General features: G+C 40.7%; 2 protein-coding genes across 3 annotated transcripts in view; one reads left to right on the plus strand and one right to left on the minus strand.

The window, feature by feature from the left end:
• The window catches only part of TMEM192 (transmembrane protein 192), a 488151-nt gene that overhangs the window by 239211 nt on the left and 231691 nt on the right, over window positions 1-17249 (plus strand). The gene's annotated exons all lie outside the window — the stretch shown is intronic.
• Window positions 5260-17249, minus strand: part of CPE (carboxypeptidase E) — a 101344-nt gene continuing 89354 nt past the window's right edge. For both annotated transcript variants that reach the window (XM_060246558.1, XM_060246557.1), the window contains exons 6-9: window positions 10701-10840; window positions 9211-9310; window positions 7406-7524; window positions 5260-6012 (exon numbers count right to left, since the gene is read on the minus strand). In XM_060246558.1, coding sequence (XP_060102541.1) covers window positions 5914-6012; window positions 7406-7524; window positions 9211-9310; window positions 10701-10840 — 458 coding nt within the window. In that variant the 3' untranslated portion in view covers window positions 5260-5913. The remainder of the gene's footprint in view (window positions 6013-7405; window positions 7525-9210; window positions 9311-10700; window positions 10841-17249) is intronic.

Below are 17249 nucleotides of genomic sequence, written 5' to 3' on the forward strand. Positions count from 1 at the left end.
ATCCTGCAAACCAACTTTTTCGCGCACAGCCCATTCCAGGAACGTGCTGAAACACTCAAAAGCTGCACCTGAGACAGAGCGGCCTATTGGCAAAGCCCTGTCCATGTAAAATTGCCCTGCAAAAGAAAAACCTAAGAGCTCAAAATCATCCGGGTGGACAGGGAGAAGGCGAAAAGCAGATTTAATATCGCATTTAGCCAACTCTGCCCCCTGACCACAGCGCCAAACGACGTCCACGGCCTGATCAAAGCTAGTATACCTAACTGAGCATAAATGCTCAGGAATCCCATCATTAACTTATCACTATGAAATAAGAAGAAGAAGAAGAAGATATTGGATTTATATTCCGCCCTCCACTCCGAAGAGTCTCAGAGCGGCTCACAATCTCCTTTACCTTCCTCCCCCACAACAGACACCCTGTGAGGTGGGTGGGGCTGGAGAGGGCTCTCACAGCAGCTGCCCTTTCAAGGACAACCTCTGCCAGAGCTATGGCTGACCCAAGGCCATGCTAGCAGGTGCAAGTGGAGGAGTGGGGAATCAAACCCGGTTCTCCCAGATAAGAGTCCGCACACTTAACCACTACACCAAACTAGCTGACTTTAACTATATCTGACTTTGATGCTCTGCCTATATTGCCATTCAAAGTTCTTTATTACCATACCAAACCTTTAATGGCATAACAGTTGCAAATAAAAATACACAGAATATAAAAATTTAAACATTGGAGATAAAATCAAAATGAAACTGAGCTTAGATGCATTCATACGTGGTCAGATTTTTGCCACAGCCTCGCTAACCTCCCCCTCAGTATCATTCAATAAATAATAACAGGGTGGCAGAATAGACACATCTGGAAAGAAAGAAAGCTTACAAAATAAATCTTTACGGAGATTATGATAAAAGGAACAATCAAGCAATATATGCTGAATTGAGTCAGGAATATTCGCTCTACAGGAACAGAGTCTGTCGCCTAAAGGGACTTGATGATATCTACCTTGCAAAACTTTGGAAACGCATTTAGTCTAGCCAACATAAATGCCCTGCAATGACTTGGAATGGTTAAGTCTGATAGATAATGGGGCATTTTGCCGCAGAAAGCATAAAGACCTAAGGAAGCTGGGGAGCAAATATAAGGGTCTGTTGGCCGCAGTTTCCTTTCATCGGGCTGTGCACTTAAATACATGTCCCTGTGTAAATACCTTGCTAAAGTTAGATCTGGACAACTGCTTTTTGTGCATTAGGCACAGGCTAGATTAACAATTAGGTCAAGTAGGCACTGGCCTATGGGCCCCCACAACTTTAGGGGCCCTGGGCTGGCTTTGCTCCCTGCTTGCAGCCCTCCCAGCCTGCATGCGCAGCCAGCAACTGAGCCACTCCTTACCCGACTTGCCTAGTGTGGCTGCTACTGGCGTAATTCCCAAGTTTGCCTCTCTCTGCCTCCTCCCTGCAGTTTTGTCAAAGGGGGTTTGGGGAAAGTGCTGCAGCAGGGGCCGCAGGTGGCATGGGCAATCCAACTCTGAGATAATTTGCTAGGGGGACTCCAAGATTTTGACTGTCTAGGGGGGCCTCCACAGGGTTTAATCCAGCACTGATCAGGAAGATATTTGACAGAACTCAGCTACATACACTGTGATCCACAAACCATCTGCATTGGAATTACTACAATCTCCACAAGCTGGAGATTGAAACCTATTTTGTTGTTGTTGTTCTTGTTCAAGCAAGGACCCATGAGATTCATGGAGGGATAGTCCTCCCACTACCTTCTTTCACTTGTCCTTCCCCCCTCCCTCCAAAATGCTTTTTCTCCCATTTATCCCCACATTGTTTCTATTGCTTCTCCTGCACCTCACTACAGCAATCTTCCTCTGGGCTCTGTTGCCCTCCAAGCCACTTTTCTGTACTCTGGCTGACCAGCCCATCCCACAGCCTCGCAGAGCCATTTGCTTGCACACTGGCCAGCCTGCACACCTGGCCTACTTTCTCCTCCTCCATCTGAATGACTGACTGAGGCAGAGACAGTAGGTGATCCTGTTTTGCCTGCCTGCTTACAGTGCTGCCACCTTCACTGTCCACTTGCCTGCCTCTTTGCTATTTTCCCTCAGGTGTTCCCCTCCCTACCAGTCTTGAGAGCAATGATCCCCTTGCCTACAGCTGCCTCTGCCTATAGCAGCTTCCCATCTTCTGACATCTTCCACACACAGCAAGGAGGGTGGATATCACTGGGCTAGTGGAAGAGCATTGTTCCCCTTCTTAAGTGTTCATGTTTTTCTGCAAACCCAGAGGGTTCTGAAATTTGTAGGAAAATCTCCTTTCTCACCTCATGGCCCCAATCCACATGTCTATCTGTGGGGGGGGGTGCATACTGAGTATTAGATACACCATACAGCACTGAAAACATGCAGTATAAAGCTATAACCATCTAACATTCTACCATCACAATCCTATTAAAGTGAAGACAGCTATTGCCATTTTATAGATAGCAAACTGAAGCAGGAAAATAATGAATAATTTGTCCAAAGTCCATAAGTGAATCTATTGTAAAACAGATTTTCAAACCAAATGGCCTACTTATCACTGGACTATACTTATCAAGAAGGGGAGGGGGGAAGGATTCAAACTAAATTGTGTGCTCTGTTATCAAGATTAATTCCAGAACTATAAAATCTCTGCAAATGTTCTTAACTCTTATATACAAAATAATTGCCCATTACAGTCTTAACAAGTTTACTTCTTTGTTTGTGGTGGCATGCTGAGCTGAGATGTTGGGGAGAAGTGTCAGTTTCTGGAATTCAAATATCTTTTTTTCTTGAGTAGCAATATGAAGTTGTCAACTTGTCCTTTGGTCTGACTGGCACATGATTTTCTTATAGGGTTAGTCGTCACAATGAATTTTTGGCAATGCAAATTCTTACCCACTGTCAGATTCTTTAATATACAGTAAACTTACCTGCCAACAAAGATGCTTGTTAGAGTGCTTGATTTGATAGCACGTGTATCCCATTAGAATATTTCATTAGCTTTCTCTATGTAGTTCACTCAGACTCAGACATTTAAAAATACAGTAAAATAATAAGTAATCCTGAAAATTACATAACATTAAGCTATCCGTTTGCACTTCAACATTAGCAATACAAAAAAAATACATAGTACTAAGCATGTCTATTCATCATAATATGGATATGATGTTAAAGCAGTATAACAAAACAGGCTCCTTGAGACCATGAAGAGAAGGAGGCAACATCTTTTAGTCCAGTCAAGTATTCTTTAAATGGCAAATTAGTCACTCGTTTTACTTTTTTAAAATACCATATTTATTGAATAATGGTACAGTACGTTTCTTGAACCAAATGACTCTATATTGAATTCCTTGCACCATAAACTTTTTAATATTATGGCTCACTTTAATAATGTAACTAGACTGAATTCTTTTTCAGTGGTTCTTCATCCAGTAGAACATTTCACTACATGAAGCCACCATATCCTGAATCAGGCCATCTGTTCATCTAGCACAGCACTAACTGTTTTGAGTGGCAGTGCCTCTTCAGGATCATAAGAAGTCTTTCCCAGCCCAGCTACTTGAGATTCTTTTAAATGATGATTTCAAAATTCAAAGCTGATACCTTCTGCATGCAAAACATGGACTCTAGTGTTGAACTATGATCCCTTGCTATGGTACATGGTCTCTGATAATGAAGTGGTTAATTGATTTAAACTTTCTTAATACACATAGTATAAAGTATGCACTGAGGAAAACAAAAATACCAACCCCAAAACAGTTCTACTTCATCACACCTATGTGAAAGTAAGATAAAGCTGAACTGCAAATCCACTCTGAGACTGTGGGATGAAATGTCAACACTACATTTGCAACAGCAATTTACTGTGCAGCCAAACTGGATGCATGACATCCATTACGCTATATAATTGTACTTTCTCGCTGAGAATCAAATGGGAAAATTTATATAGCAGAGTCAATGACTTACAAAGTTGAAACCATCCATGCTACTTACCTATCAATATTAGAGTGCTTATCATATATTCTCATCTTTGTTTCAGCACAATAATTTTAGTGGCACAGTACAAGTGCAAAACACATCTTACTTTTAAACTACTTTTTTGGAGAGATATGGATCTGTATATTTGTGGAGTGATGACCAAAGCACAGATTGTTAAAGCCTAATGCTAAGGGAAGTTAAATGACTGATTCCAAATTATTATTTTTTAAAAAAACAACCCTGAAATTCACCTTTGTTTTGATTGTCTTTTTATACATGAAAAGTTAATTCAGGATTTGAAATCCAACGTAATGTTTTATTGATGTACCAACCAGCAAGTAAAATAATGCAACTGGCTTTACTAAAGGTACTTTTCCATGGCCAGTAGGGATGGGCATAAACCAGCTCACAAACCTTCGTTTGTGATTAATTTTGGTTCATGAGTCACAAACTCGAGTTTGAATTGCAGGCCAGCTACGAACCTCCATGAACTTTTAAGGCAGTTTGTGGAGGTTGATTGGTTAGTGGGGGAGCAAAAAGCCTTTCTCTTTTCCATGAAAGCAGCCAAAAGATTGGAAACAGCTGTGGGAGATTGGAAACAGCCGTGGGAGAAGGCTGCTCTTGTGGTTCAGCTGTTTCGGGCATGAACCTCATGAACCAGGTCCAGTTCATACGTGAGCCAAAAGGGTTCATAGTTTGATTTGTGGTTTGAACCAAACTGATTTTTTTTGTGGTTTGTGCCTACCTCTAGTTGCCACCCCAATCAAAGACTGTTGTGTTCTAACAGGAAGAATATCATTGAAGATGCACAAAGCACTACCATTACTGATTTGTTATTCATGGCTATCATAATAATCCTCATGGAACAGTGTTTATTGGAACATGAACTACCCCCCCCCATGTGACTTGCAGGTGCTGAATTGCACAAAGCTGATCAACTGCAAACTCATTTATGTGTAAGTGCCGCCACCATATGAATTATTATTTTAGCTTGTGTGGCTTGGAAGTAAGTCCTTCTGAAATTTGTGCAACTTATTGCTGTGTGAACATATTTGGAACTGGGATTTTCAGACAATATGGCACACTTTGAATGCCGTCTACTTTTAAAGATGCAATTGGGTAGCCATTGGATAAACATTTTGGTCCTCATGCAAATGATGCTGAGACTTTCCCATGCAAAGTCTGTCTACTTAAGTGCACACACCACTGACAAACAAGACCATAGAGCACAGCCAAGTATAGCACACCTCATAATAACAATTGCTCAGTATGATCCTTCTTTAATTACCTTGAAGTTTTAATCTGGTTAGAGAATTGCTTGGGAATATTGTTGGATAGAACAAGTGCAAAGTTGCACTATTTCCTGTTAACTTTTATATAAGATCAATAAAAGATATTTCTTGTGTGAGGAAATGAAGCCAGTTACATATGATTCTTAATTTACACAAGACATAAAACAAATTTACATTGTAGTAAAGCATTACTTACAACACCATATTCTTATCACATATGTTTTCAGTGCCATTATTTTGCGAAACAAATGTTCACCTGCATTGTTAAATATGGGCAGAAAGATCTGCAAGTGATTGCTAATTATAATTAGTTTTGTAATGTGCTTACAATCTACACATTCAGGATTTGTAAATGAAATAAACATAAACTTGTTTGAGTAAGCAGGATGAAACATTCAAACAGGTATCTTTCCCCCACACTGAACATATGGGATAGGAGATGATGGCATGAAAATACCCAGCAATATGTTTTTACAAAGAGCAAATTATTGAGTTTTTTAAAAAAAAAATACTCAAAAATGAAAATATTGCAAGCTACTCAAAATCTAAAATATAGGGACTTTGCACAGTACATTATACTTAGTCAACACATAGTAGATTAAAAGCTATAAATTCAGCACTTCTGCTTAAAAATTCAGAGTTTCTGACATCATCTTCCACCATTCCATTAACTCTTCCTTTTCCTCTTCTTTTCTTTCAGACAAAGATTCCAGGTCAAAGTCAACCTAGGCAAAAGAAACAATAGTGGAAAAAGTAGGTATTTAAATATTTTAAATAAACAAACAAAAAAGACTTCTGTGCACACTACATAGCACACACACCATGAGTTCAAATGGCATCTTGAAATTTAGGACATGAATGACCAAGACAATAGAAGGGATTTTCAGTCTATCCAGTGGGATGTTTTTCTTTATTATGTTAAAAGTTTCCCCTATGGGATTTATCAAATCTCACTGAATTTTAGTGGCCAACACAATGAAATTCTCTTCAGCTCCTTTGTTAGAAAAACAGTGACCCACTGAAAACATCTTTAACTAGGTTTCTTTCCATAATCTCAAGGAATCAAGATAGCTTACATCTTATGAGGTACAGAGAACACAACAGAGCTAGATTCGAGTCTAGTTCTGCAGCAGAGCTAGATTTAGAGATAACAAGATTTTGGGGGTATAAGCTTTCAAAATTCAAAGCTCCCTTTGTCAGATACCAGAAGGGAGCTTTGACTTTCAAAAGCTTATACTCCCCAAACCTAATTAGACTCTAAGGTGCTACTGGACTCAAATCTAGTTGTCCTATGCCAGTCCAGAGCAGCTACCCATTCAAACTATAGAATGCAGCATGGTCTTCAGGAGCTGCTCTCAGAGGGCTGGGCCCAGATTCAATTGTGTAATGGTAGAATGGAGTTTTCCTGTCTCCCAGTGCAGCTCACTGGTCTCCACAAAATGCTGCTCCTGGGAGATGAGGGGACCCTGACAGATTACATGAGGGGCATCTGCAGCAGAAAGGGGAAAACAGCAGAAAATGCTCAGTTAGTCTGGATCCAATCCATAGTCTCCTCCTGGCATCTAGCCTTGAGAGCAGAATACAGGGAAGGCAGTAGTGGTTCATATTGAATCATGACAGATCCAGGGCTGGCACATCCATTAGGTGACTGTAGGTGGTCACCTATGGGTATGGCCCTGGGGGGCACCAAATTGGATGCCCCCCTCCCAGGGGTGGGGAACGAGAAAGTGAGCGAGGAAGGGAGAACTGCTGCCCTTCCTGCTTTTTCAGCACCCTCTTGTGCATTTTAAATAGTGCAGAAGGGAGGAGGCAGTAGAAGTGGAGGTGGGGGCACACGTCTGGACATGCATATGTCTGGAGCTCCAGCTGATAAGGCAGCTGCGGTAAAGCTGGCTAGGTGCTTATGGGGGGAGATCAGGTGTGTGGGGGGGGAGTGCTTTGCCCACAGGGGGTGAGGGGCACATTGCCTGGGACAGCAGGAACAGCGGGATACCCTAGTGCCAGCGCTGCATAGAGCTAGTGAACTTTTCGAGGCAATACCACATTACATCATATCTAACCACTAATACAAAGCTATGGATGTTTATGGTCAAATAATGCAGATCAATCAACACTTACTCTAATCGCAGGACTGAAGGGAACAGCAACTTTTTTAGTTATTGCTAAATAGCCTGGTGCTGAGACTGTCACTTTATAATTTCCAGGTGCAAGCAATCTCCAGTAATCACCATCCTTGGCTGAGAAAGAAAGGCAACGTGTGAATATCCCCCCAAACATAATAATGATGTGCTACAAATGAGCCAGAATTATTTTTCTCATGCATTTTGATTATTTTAAAATTTATTCTGCACTGTTAAAGCCATTTACAGTAGGACTTTTCTGTTATTAATAAGAAGTACTGAAATTAACAGTGGCTACTTCGTAAAAGCCTCTCTATGGAATGCCCCAATAATAAAGAATTATTGGATCTAGTTTGGGGAAAGTATCCTAAAGTAAATTTTTAAAAAATGGATGGGGCATCTTATTTGTAAAATTGCATACAGTTAACTGCTTTTAAAACCGCTGCAGACTCACTGATTGCTAAGTCATAAAATAATGATTTCCATGGTGTGAAGAAGAATGCTAAATGATAGTTGTCTTGGAGCTAATAAAATATTAGTAATGATAATGGGCAGCAACGGAACAGCACTACATCTGGCACTCTCTTACCTTCCCCTCTGTAACCCTCCCCCAGGAGGTTTTCCTGCCATCTGGAAGTATATGTTTCATTACTGATGCTTTTAGGGTTTTAGTGCTGGTTTTAATTTAAATTAATTATTGTATTTCTTTTGTTGTAGGCTACCCTAAGCTCTGCTTGCAGGGAAGGGTGCCCAATAAGTCCAACCTAATATAAAATAGCATGGAAATGATTTAACATATATACTCAGGCAATGCCTCCATTGTAGTCCAAACCAAGGAAGGCTTTGTACACATGATCAGTAGAGTATACACTGGATTTTCCTAGCACCAACAACCTAATTCACACAGAACTTTGTAAATAGTGGAAAAGGTAGGTACACAACATGCACAACAGAGTTATTTTGTTGGAGTTACAGTAGACAAACAATAGTATTTTTCATAAGATCATAAGAATGTGACTTCATACATTAGGTTCCACCCAAAGAAAGCCCCTTTCATAAAATGTATTGAAAATGATCACTAATGCATTTAAAACATACTATTCTCTGTGTGTGTGTGTGTGTATATATATATACACACAGCTGTAGCTTTATTATTTCAAGAAAACTTCACTGGATGACAAGAAGCTCCACTTTGGGGACATTTCTTAAAATGTCAGGGCCCTTCCATTTCAAGGGGCAAAGAGGAGCCCATGAGAATTTCTTCTTCTAAGAAAAGTCTGGGGGCTCAGAAGACGCCTAATGCTGCCACATACATCTCCACAAACAGGAGCTCCTGCATCCATACACCCTAGAAGAGCAACTCACCCTAAAAACAACTCCAATAGAAGGCTCAAATTTAGGTCAGTCATCTTTTGATTATATAAAGCTAGGACTCAAACTGGAAGCCTCTTGCAAGATAGCCAAAGACAACAAGTCTGAGTGGAACTAGTCCTGGGTGGAATAAAAGTGCTCAGCTTGTGGTCCCATGTTATTACCATCAAACAAAGTGGCTTCTCCCACATTTACAGGATCAGGCCCAACTAAGTCACTGAAGGATCAGGCCTAAGGCTTGCACACAGAATGGGAAGGCTGATTTCACAGGGGACTATTGAATCCTCAACCCTGGCTAGGATCCTTTCTGATTCAACAGCTTTACCTAAACCATGAATAGCCAGTGTAGAATGTATCCAGCTGGTAGAAGCCAAACTATCCTTATTCCATTTAACAAATAATGTCTTCATATCTGAAAATATATTGTGTTACCTGATGTAATATCATGATTTATTCCTTCTACAGAAACGGTAGCATTAGCAATGGGATTGCCCTGAAGATCTCTAACAAAACCCTTTATCCCTCGATGTATCTGAAAAACAATTATTATAGTTTTATTTTACATTTGCCTATATTGGCTCATGAATCCTTAGAATCCTGTAAGGTAGGCTAGTACTATCCTCATATAAAGACTGCCAGAGAGACAGTGACCTGACTAAGGCCATCAGATTTAGTTAATGGCTTATTTGGGATCTGAACCAGCAACTGAACCAGCTTGGGAGCCTGTGTATTAAAAGGTTCTGCTTCACCAGCCCCAAAGAAGATGAATTCATAATAAATAAATAAATAAATGTGTTCTAAAGGAAAATACACCCATATCATTGACCATTCTCATCAATGAACAATAATTTACCAGCAATATTTTCTTATCATCACAGTGCATCATTTTTGCTAACATTGCATGCACAAGATAGAGAGAAACCATTTGACATTATGCTTAAGTAGGAATGCCACCTACTCAAGGATTTTTAGTTTCTATTAGTTGTCTTTTACATGATTCAGTTAAATAAATTACACTTTAAAACCTTTGCATTTTACCAAAATATCGTTATAGGCAGATATAGGGAGAAAGTCTAAAAACTACTTGTTATTAGAAAGGACCTTATGAATATATTCTTTTTTGTTTCCTGCTGGAATCATACAACGGAGCATACAAAAATAACGAGGGTACACTTAAGCTTCAGTTAGCCAATTAAAGATAAAGGTCTTGTATAGAATCCTGAAAGCCCTTGCTTGCAGGGCTTTTTTTGCAGCAGCAACTCCTTTGCATATTAGGCCACATCCCTTTGATGTAGCCAATCCTCAAACAGCTTACAGGGCTCTTAGTACAGTGCCTACTGTAAGCTCCAGGAGGATTGGCTACATCAGGGGTGTGTGGACTAATATGCAAATGAGTTCCTGCTACCAAAAAAAAGCCCTGCTTGCTTGTATAATTGTAGGGGACTGCCACTTGGCGTGCTTGTCAATTATTAGGAGTCACACGGTAACTCTATGCATTTATGTAGCTGCCGGTTCAGAACCCAAATAAAGGTGCTGTTTCACATCACCTACCAGTCAGAAACCCACCACAGCCTCTTTGAATACACCTGCAAGTAATCAGATAGGGACTGTTAAGGGTCTGAATTACCATTTTATCCAACTATAGCTTGTACTCCTGAGGGAAAATTGTGAAACTCCCTTGTCATATTCTTTCAGCTAAACTTCATGTAAAGGTTAAATATGTAATCATGTTTTCAAGAAACTTGTCTTTGAAAGTAGATCAATGTGCGATAAAATGCAAATCTGAACTCAAAGATGCAGCTGAACAGAAGAATGTTTGAATATGGGAAATGATAGGAAAATCCTGTCACCTGGTTCCCCCCATTATTTTCCCATTAAATTGCTGACCCTTCATACGGGGGGTGAAAATCATTTCATTTTACCTGCTCAATGTAATTGATAAGTGCATTCTTATTGTTCTCCCAGTAGCTCTTCAGAGTTTCTTCAGGAGGGAATTTTTCACAGCTGAGTTCCACAGTGATTTCAAAGCAATTGCTGCTAAGGTAATTGAAGTCCTGCATACCTGCAAGAATAAAAATCTTTAAGAAACTCAGGCATTGTATTCTATAGATGAGAGCAAGTGTTTCATGAAACATTATGGTTGTGTTTAGATGTCATGACAAATTGTATTTAAACAGAGGTATATCAGCACTGAGCACTATCATATCTTGTTTGTTATGTTTAGGCACTTCCCTCCCTCCTCCCCTAGTATGTAGATCTTAAACAAACATTTCCTAGTTTGACCAAACTCTTATTTGCTGTGATGTCTAAACAGAAGTGACTTGCTAAACTGGGGTTTGCTTACTTCATATAAACAGGAACTAGAAATCCTGGTAGAATCCCAATAAATAATCCTACCACCTGGTGAGGATGTGGAGGGGGGGCAAATATAGGGATGCCACAATTTTTTTTTCAGTCAGCCTGTTCTACAGATAAACTTATCTGGTTCAACACTCATGGACAGACCATTAGCAAATCAGGGATACTTTTTGATTGCATCAAGCAACTCAGACAGCTGCAGAAACCTAAAGTTGCAGCTGTCTGTTGGACAGAAGCTGCCTCACCGCAGCAAATTGGATTCTGACCTAACCACAACAGCAAGATAACTACTCAGTGAAGTTGGAAAAGGAAGAGGAGAAAAAGATGGTTACTTTTCCCACTCTTCCTGGACAAGGACAAAAGTAATGCTATTGATCTCTGTGTTACAAAAGCCAGAGATAGTGCTTGTTTCTCTATCTTCCTATTCAAGTGGGGATTTGGTGATTTACATTTGAGCGGCTTTTGCGCCGGGAGTTTCCAGCGCAAAAGGCTGCTCTGCGGCATTTAGTGCGAAATCCGCACAGATCCTGCGCGGTGAAGAGGGGGGTCGCGCCGGCTGGAGGTGAGTGCGAAAACGACCAATGTTTAAAATGTCTGCATTGGAAAAGGAAACATAATAGCTTGTTCTCCTCCCCCAGCTGGGTGGGGACAGATGCAATGGATTTAATCTCTATTGCTAAATGAAGAGAAGAAAGAGCTGGTTTCTCTCCTTTTCTCCACAGCTCAAGACAAACACAAGGAAAATCAGCTGGGCTTCCCAGACATACAAACACATAATTTGCTGCATTTCAGCAAGTCTGGAAGCAAATTTTCCAGGATGGGAGATCAGAAGAATCCAACTTCCAGATGATCATCTGGGATTCAGTTTCTGATTACCCCTTCCTGAATGTTGCTGGGTTCAGAGTAAAATTTCCCCATCAGTAGATCAGAAGCCAGTTCACTGCATCAGCTGGGAGTCAGTTTCTGATGGCTGCCAGAAGCCTGTTCCTCCAAACACACAAACTTGTACTTGAAGGGTTGTCATATAGGGGAGGGTGTGGAATTGTTTTCTGTAGCCCCAGAAGGTAGGACAGAACCAATGGGTTGAAATTAAGTCAAAAGAGTTTCCGGCTCAACATTAGGAAGAACTTTCTGACCATTAGAGCAATTCCTCAGTGGAACAGGCTTCCTTGGGAGGTGGTGAGCTCTCCTTCCTTGGAGATTTTTAAACAGAGGCTAGATGGCCATCTGACAGTGATGAAATTCCTGTGAATTTGGGATAGGTATTTGTGGGTTTCCTGCATTGTGCAGGGGGTTGGACTAGATGACCCTGGAGATCCCTTCCAACTCTATGATTCTATGAAACACACTGAATAGGTGAATGGCCAGTCAATAAATTGGCTGCCTGATCACTGCTGCTGAACGAGAAGGAGGTCAAACTGACAGATGTTTGAGCATTCCTGAACAAATCTTAATTTGCATCCAGATGTTAGGAGTTTGATCAAATGTCAATGAAGCTCAAAGTGCAAGAGCAGGATGAAGGCAGGAGAAGCAAAGGGCACAGACACACACAGCCAAGCAGCCGAGATAATACCACATTCCAATAACTATTGTTTACCATGATGTCTCATCATGGCAGGTTCTTTTTGCATGTTATGCATCTTTAATAAGGTTGCAGACACTAAAACCAATTCACTTTCTCTTTCATTCTCTATCTTTCATAAATAACATCACACACAAGTACCATGAAAGCTCCGAAGCACTTTTACAAACTTAGTGAAATTTTTTTTAGCAAAGTAAGATTTGGGGGCTTGTAACCTAGGAGAAAATTCACATCAAACCTGGGCATGACTTTTCATTAATGTGAGCTAGGAATAATCAGCTGCAATTAATTGAAATAAGCAGACATAATATTACAAGAAAACACAGGCCAGTATGATTTTTCTGGAACTACAGATATTGAAATGCCCAATTTAATAAAATGAATTTCTTGGCAGTCACAGCTTGGCATAATGTCTGTAGCAAATCTGATACTACATCTGGACTATATATTCTGATGGGATCATTTGGCTTCAGAAGCCCTGCTTTAAAAAATGAAAAACAGTTTCCAGGTATAGTTCAATTCTTTCCAGATGAATAAGAAAGCATGTTATTATGTTTTCAATAAAACATGCAAATAAAAGATAATAAGAAATCCAGTGTATCTTCAAGAAATAATTTGAAACAGACAATTTTTTCTAACTGTGCAATTCAAAAAACACAACTTATACAATACTGGGGTAAATAGAAGACTGGACAAGGATGGTGACAGCATAACACTGAAATGCATTTGACAGAACAATTACTAGTTGCACATGTTTAAGACGTTATGAATCCAGAGTCCAATGAATAACATATGCTCTCCAATAAAAAGAGGGTGATGAGTGAGTGGAAGCAGGCTTCTGTGAACGCATCCCCTACTGAATCAAAAGTGAATGCCACACTCAGGGCATGTATTTCCCAGGACTAGATAAGAATATCACCAAACACAACACAGAATCCCTACTTGATGCTTTGGGTCCAGGCCTCCTGATACAGCTGTTATGGAGAATGGGGAGGAAAGAAGATGGGCAAAGTTCAAGAATCAGGGAGGGACAGTGGCTCAATGGTAGAGCATCTGCTTGGTAAGCAGCAGGTCCCAGGTTCAATCCTTTGCATCTCCAACTAAAAAAGATCCAGGCAAATAGGCATGAAAAATCTCAGCTTGAGACCCTGGAGAGCTGCTGCCAGTGTGAGTATACAATACTGACTTTGATGGACCGAGGGTCTGATTCAGTATAAGGTAGCTTCATATGTTCATATATGTTCATATGTTCAATCAAACCACATACCTAAATAGATTTGCCAGTGATGTCAAAACTGTACATACATTTCAGCCAGAATATTTTTCAGAAATGTTACCTTGGAAGTGAGGGTTACTGCCAATGAAATAAAATGGTCATTTTATTTATTTTTATTTATTTATCTATTTCATTAGATTTGTATCCCGCCCTCCCCTTACGGGCTCAAGGTTTGGTCACATATGAGTGGACTGTTCACAGATCACAGGATGCCTATAAGCAGACCACTTACATTAGCAATAATTTGCTAGTGCTGGGAAGGGTGGGATAAAAATCCAAACAAACAATGAATAAACGAACGAACGGACGGACGGACGAACGAACGAACGAACGAACGAATAATTTGTGGGACCAGGTAGCATAATTGAAACTAACTGTTTTTAAACAATTATTTTAACATGGAAAAAAATCACTGTAGGCTAGGGATGTCCCAATCTTCACTGCAAATGAGTTCATCAGACACATTCATGTCATTCAATAGAAAGCGACTATGGTGAGCCAATCATGGGATTATTTGCTGGCCTGGCAAACACTGCAAATGCCTCACAAACTGGTTAGTCGCTGCACAGTAGCTTTTTGCTATGAACCTTATTATTTGCTTGCTCTCCAGTCAAAATTAACAGGCAGAGCAGCCAAAATGGTGACAGGAGAGGGACTAAGAAAAAATGAAGACAATTTCAGGAAGGGAGGAAAAGTGTAGTCTTTGTATTTCATGGCTCCTTTTAAGTTCACAAAGGTTTCTGGCAAACTTGCTTAATGAGCATGCTCAGGGAATTTGCCTGACCACATAAGCAGTGCAAAGAACAAAGCAAAGAGAAAATGGGGGGGGGGGGGATAATCACACCTCTGTTGCTTCCTGGGAGGCAGGCAAGGTGAGAGCTCCAAATTCAGTCAGGGTGCAATGCTAAACTGAGGACTAGACTCGGCCATACCAGTCTACGGCTCACTGTCATTTCAAAGCAGCTGTGAGTCAGAGAGATTTCAAGGGTTTTTGCCCCTTCCCTATACAAAGGAAATAGCCTAGAAGGATGAAGGTGGGTAAAATGAAAGCATTCTTCTCTGTCCTAGATTCAGGAGTGGAGTACTTTCTTACACTGGATTAGATACTGTATTTTGTGCTTCCAATGGGCACTGCCTGCCTATGCAGGTTTTCCTTTTCATTTACTGTGTCAGCTTTCAATCCATTCTATCCCTGTTTCTGCTCTCTCCCTCCTGGTGTTTAAATCTGTACTGTAAGCTCCTTTTGTTGTTCAGTCGCACAGTCAAGTCTGACCCTTTGCAACCCTATGGACAAAGTCATGCCAGGCCCTCCTGTCTTCCACCATCCTCTGAATCCAGCTCCTAGGAGGTGGATTTTTTTTTTTTGGCTGCCTTTTATTCTGCAAATCACTGGGTGCAAACCATGGACCTGGCGGCAATATGTGATATGAAGGTAAGTTTGGGGTAACTCCATGTAAAAATGATGAGGATCAGTTTAAAATCATTCTGGTGGATTATGTAGCATAATGAATAAAATCCAGTATTTCAGTACAAAATCCAGTATCACATGGAGAGGGCTCTTCTATCCTGTCCAGCTCACCACAGAATTTCTGATCGCCCATCCAAGTTAGAAGCTTTGCAAATGCTTCAATTAGCCACTGCTAATTTTAGAGAAGAACGTTTCACAGAATGTGGGCTTAGAAAGGTGTTATGCAGAAATGGAGCTATCAAAACAGAAGAAATCACTTGGGGTGACATTTAGGTTTCAACTGCTAAGGTAACGAGAAGATACTGGTACTGCAAAGTGATGCTCAGATGTGTGTGTGTGTAGGGAAGTGCCATATGCTGAAATGGAGCCCTAAATGGGAAGGAAGTTCTTGGTGTTAAAACAGACGTGGGGGGGATACAACTCCAATGCATCTTTGCTCTCTCATGCATGCACAAAAGCCAATCGTGTATATGTGCTATTATGCTAGATGCAGATGTGTCCCCAAATTCTTATGAATGGCTTGGCATATACTCAAACCAATCAGTAATCAATCTGGGGTTTATTTGTCACTTACAATTAGACACAAGTCAACCTGCAGGGGTCTGAGCATCCCTCCTCTAGGGGGATAAATCTGCACAATTCTTCTGCATTTACTTAATTTTTATTTTCACACCCAAGAGCTCTTAAAGGCTGATGGATCTGAAAAGGGAGGACACAGAAATCAAGGCCTTCATCAAGGCATGGCTGAATACTCTTCTGCCCAGGACCATGGCACAGAGGGAGAAGTAGCTTCAGCTCCCCGCCCCCCAACCCCTGCCACTGCCCCATGGAGCTACTATATACTCTGTTGCTAAAATTATATGTAGTCACACAAATAATATGTAGTACAATTCTAAGAACTTTTTCCTGGGAGCAAGCCTCATTAAATAGTCCTTAGTAGAATTCTGGGTACACCTTATGTTAAGGATGGCACTGATTATAAGAGCATAAGAACAGCCCTGCTGGATCATACCACTGGTTTATCTGCTCCAGCATACTATCTCACAGTGCGGCCAACTAGTTACTCTGAAGTAGGGCCTTCTTTTTGGATGAAGAGGGCCTGGAACTCTCAAGAGGGAAATGAAGGAGAAACTCATGGGTGCCCCTCATGAACTTTTGAACATTTTTTTTGAGAATTTTGTTTCTGCAAAGAGGTTCCAGAACTCTGTTCCACATGTTCCCCCAGGAAGAAATGGAGGTACAACAACAGGACACAGAGATCAAGGCCTTCATCATACTGGACCACAATTTCACCAATTGCTTTTGTGTTTGTATGTATACACTTGTATGTTACACATACACATACACAACGGCGTGACTGAGAGAGACTGAGAAACTTCCACTTATGCCAACAAGTTCTTGCCTACATATAACCACACTTCACATTTTGTTTTAAAGATGGGGCTTTCTGAAGACACATTCCTCTTCAGTCAAAATGTGATGATGCTGCCTTTGTGTGCAAGTTGTGAGATGAAGGCAAAAATAAGAAACAGTGTGGAGACCACAATCAAGAAATCTATCACATTTTAATTGTGGCCTTTCTTTCCATTTTATCTTCAGAACTCTGTGAAGTAGGTTAAGACAGAGAGTGTGTGACTGGCTCAAGGTCACACAATGAACTTCATGGATGAGAAGGAAATAAAGCCAGGCCTCCCCACTCCTCGACCAACACTTTAATCACTACATCACACTTAGCTCCGCCTATAACTTAAGTCCTCTGGGCAAGGATTGTATTGCTTCTATAAAAA

Source organism: Heteronotia binoei, chromosome 9, assembly GCF_032191835.1.
Source record: "Heteronotia binoei isolate CCM8104 ecotype False Entrance Well chromosome 9, APGP_CSIRO_Hbin_v1, whole genome shotgun sequence".
Taxonomy (NCBI): domain Eukaryota; kingdom Metazoa; phylum Chordata; class Lepidosauria; order Squamata; family Gekkonidae; genus Heteronotia; species Heteronotia binoei.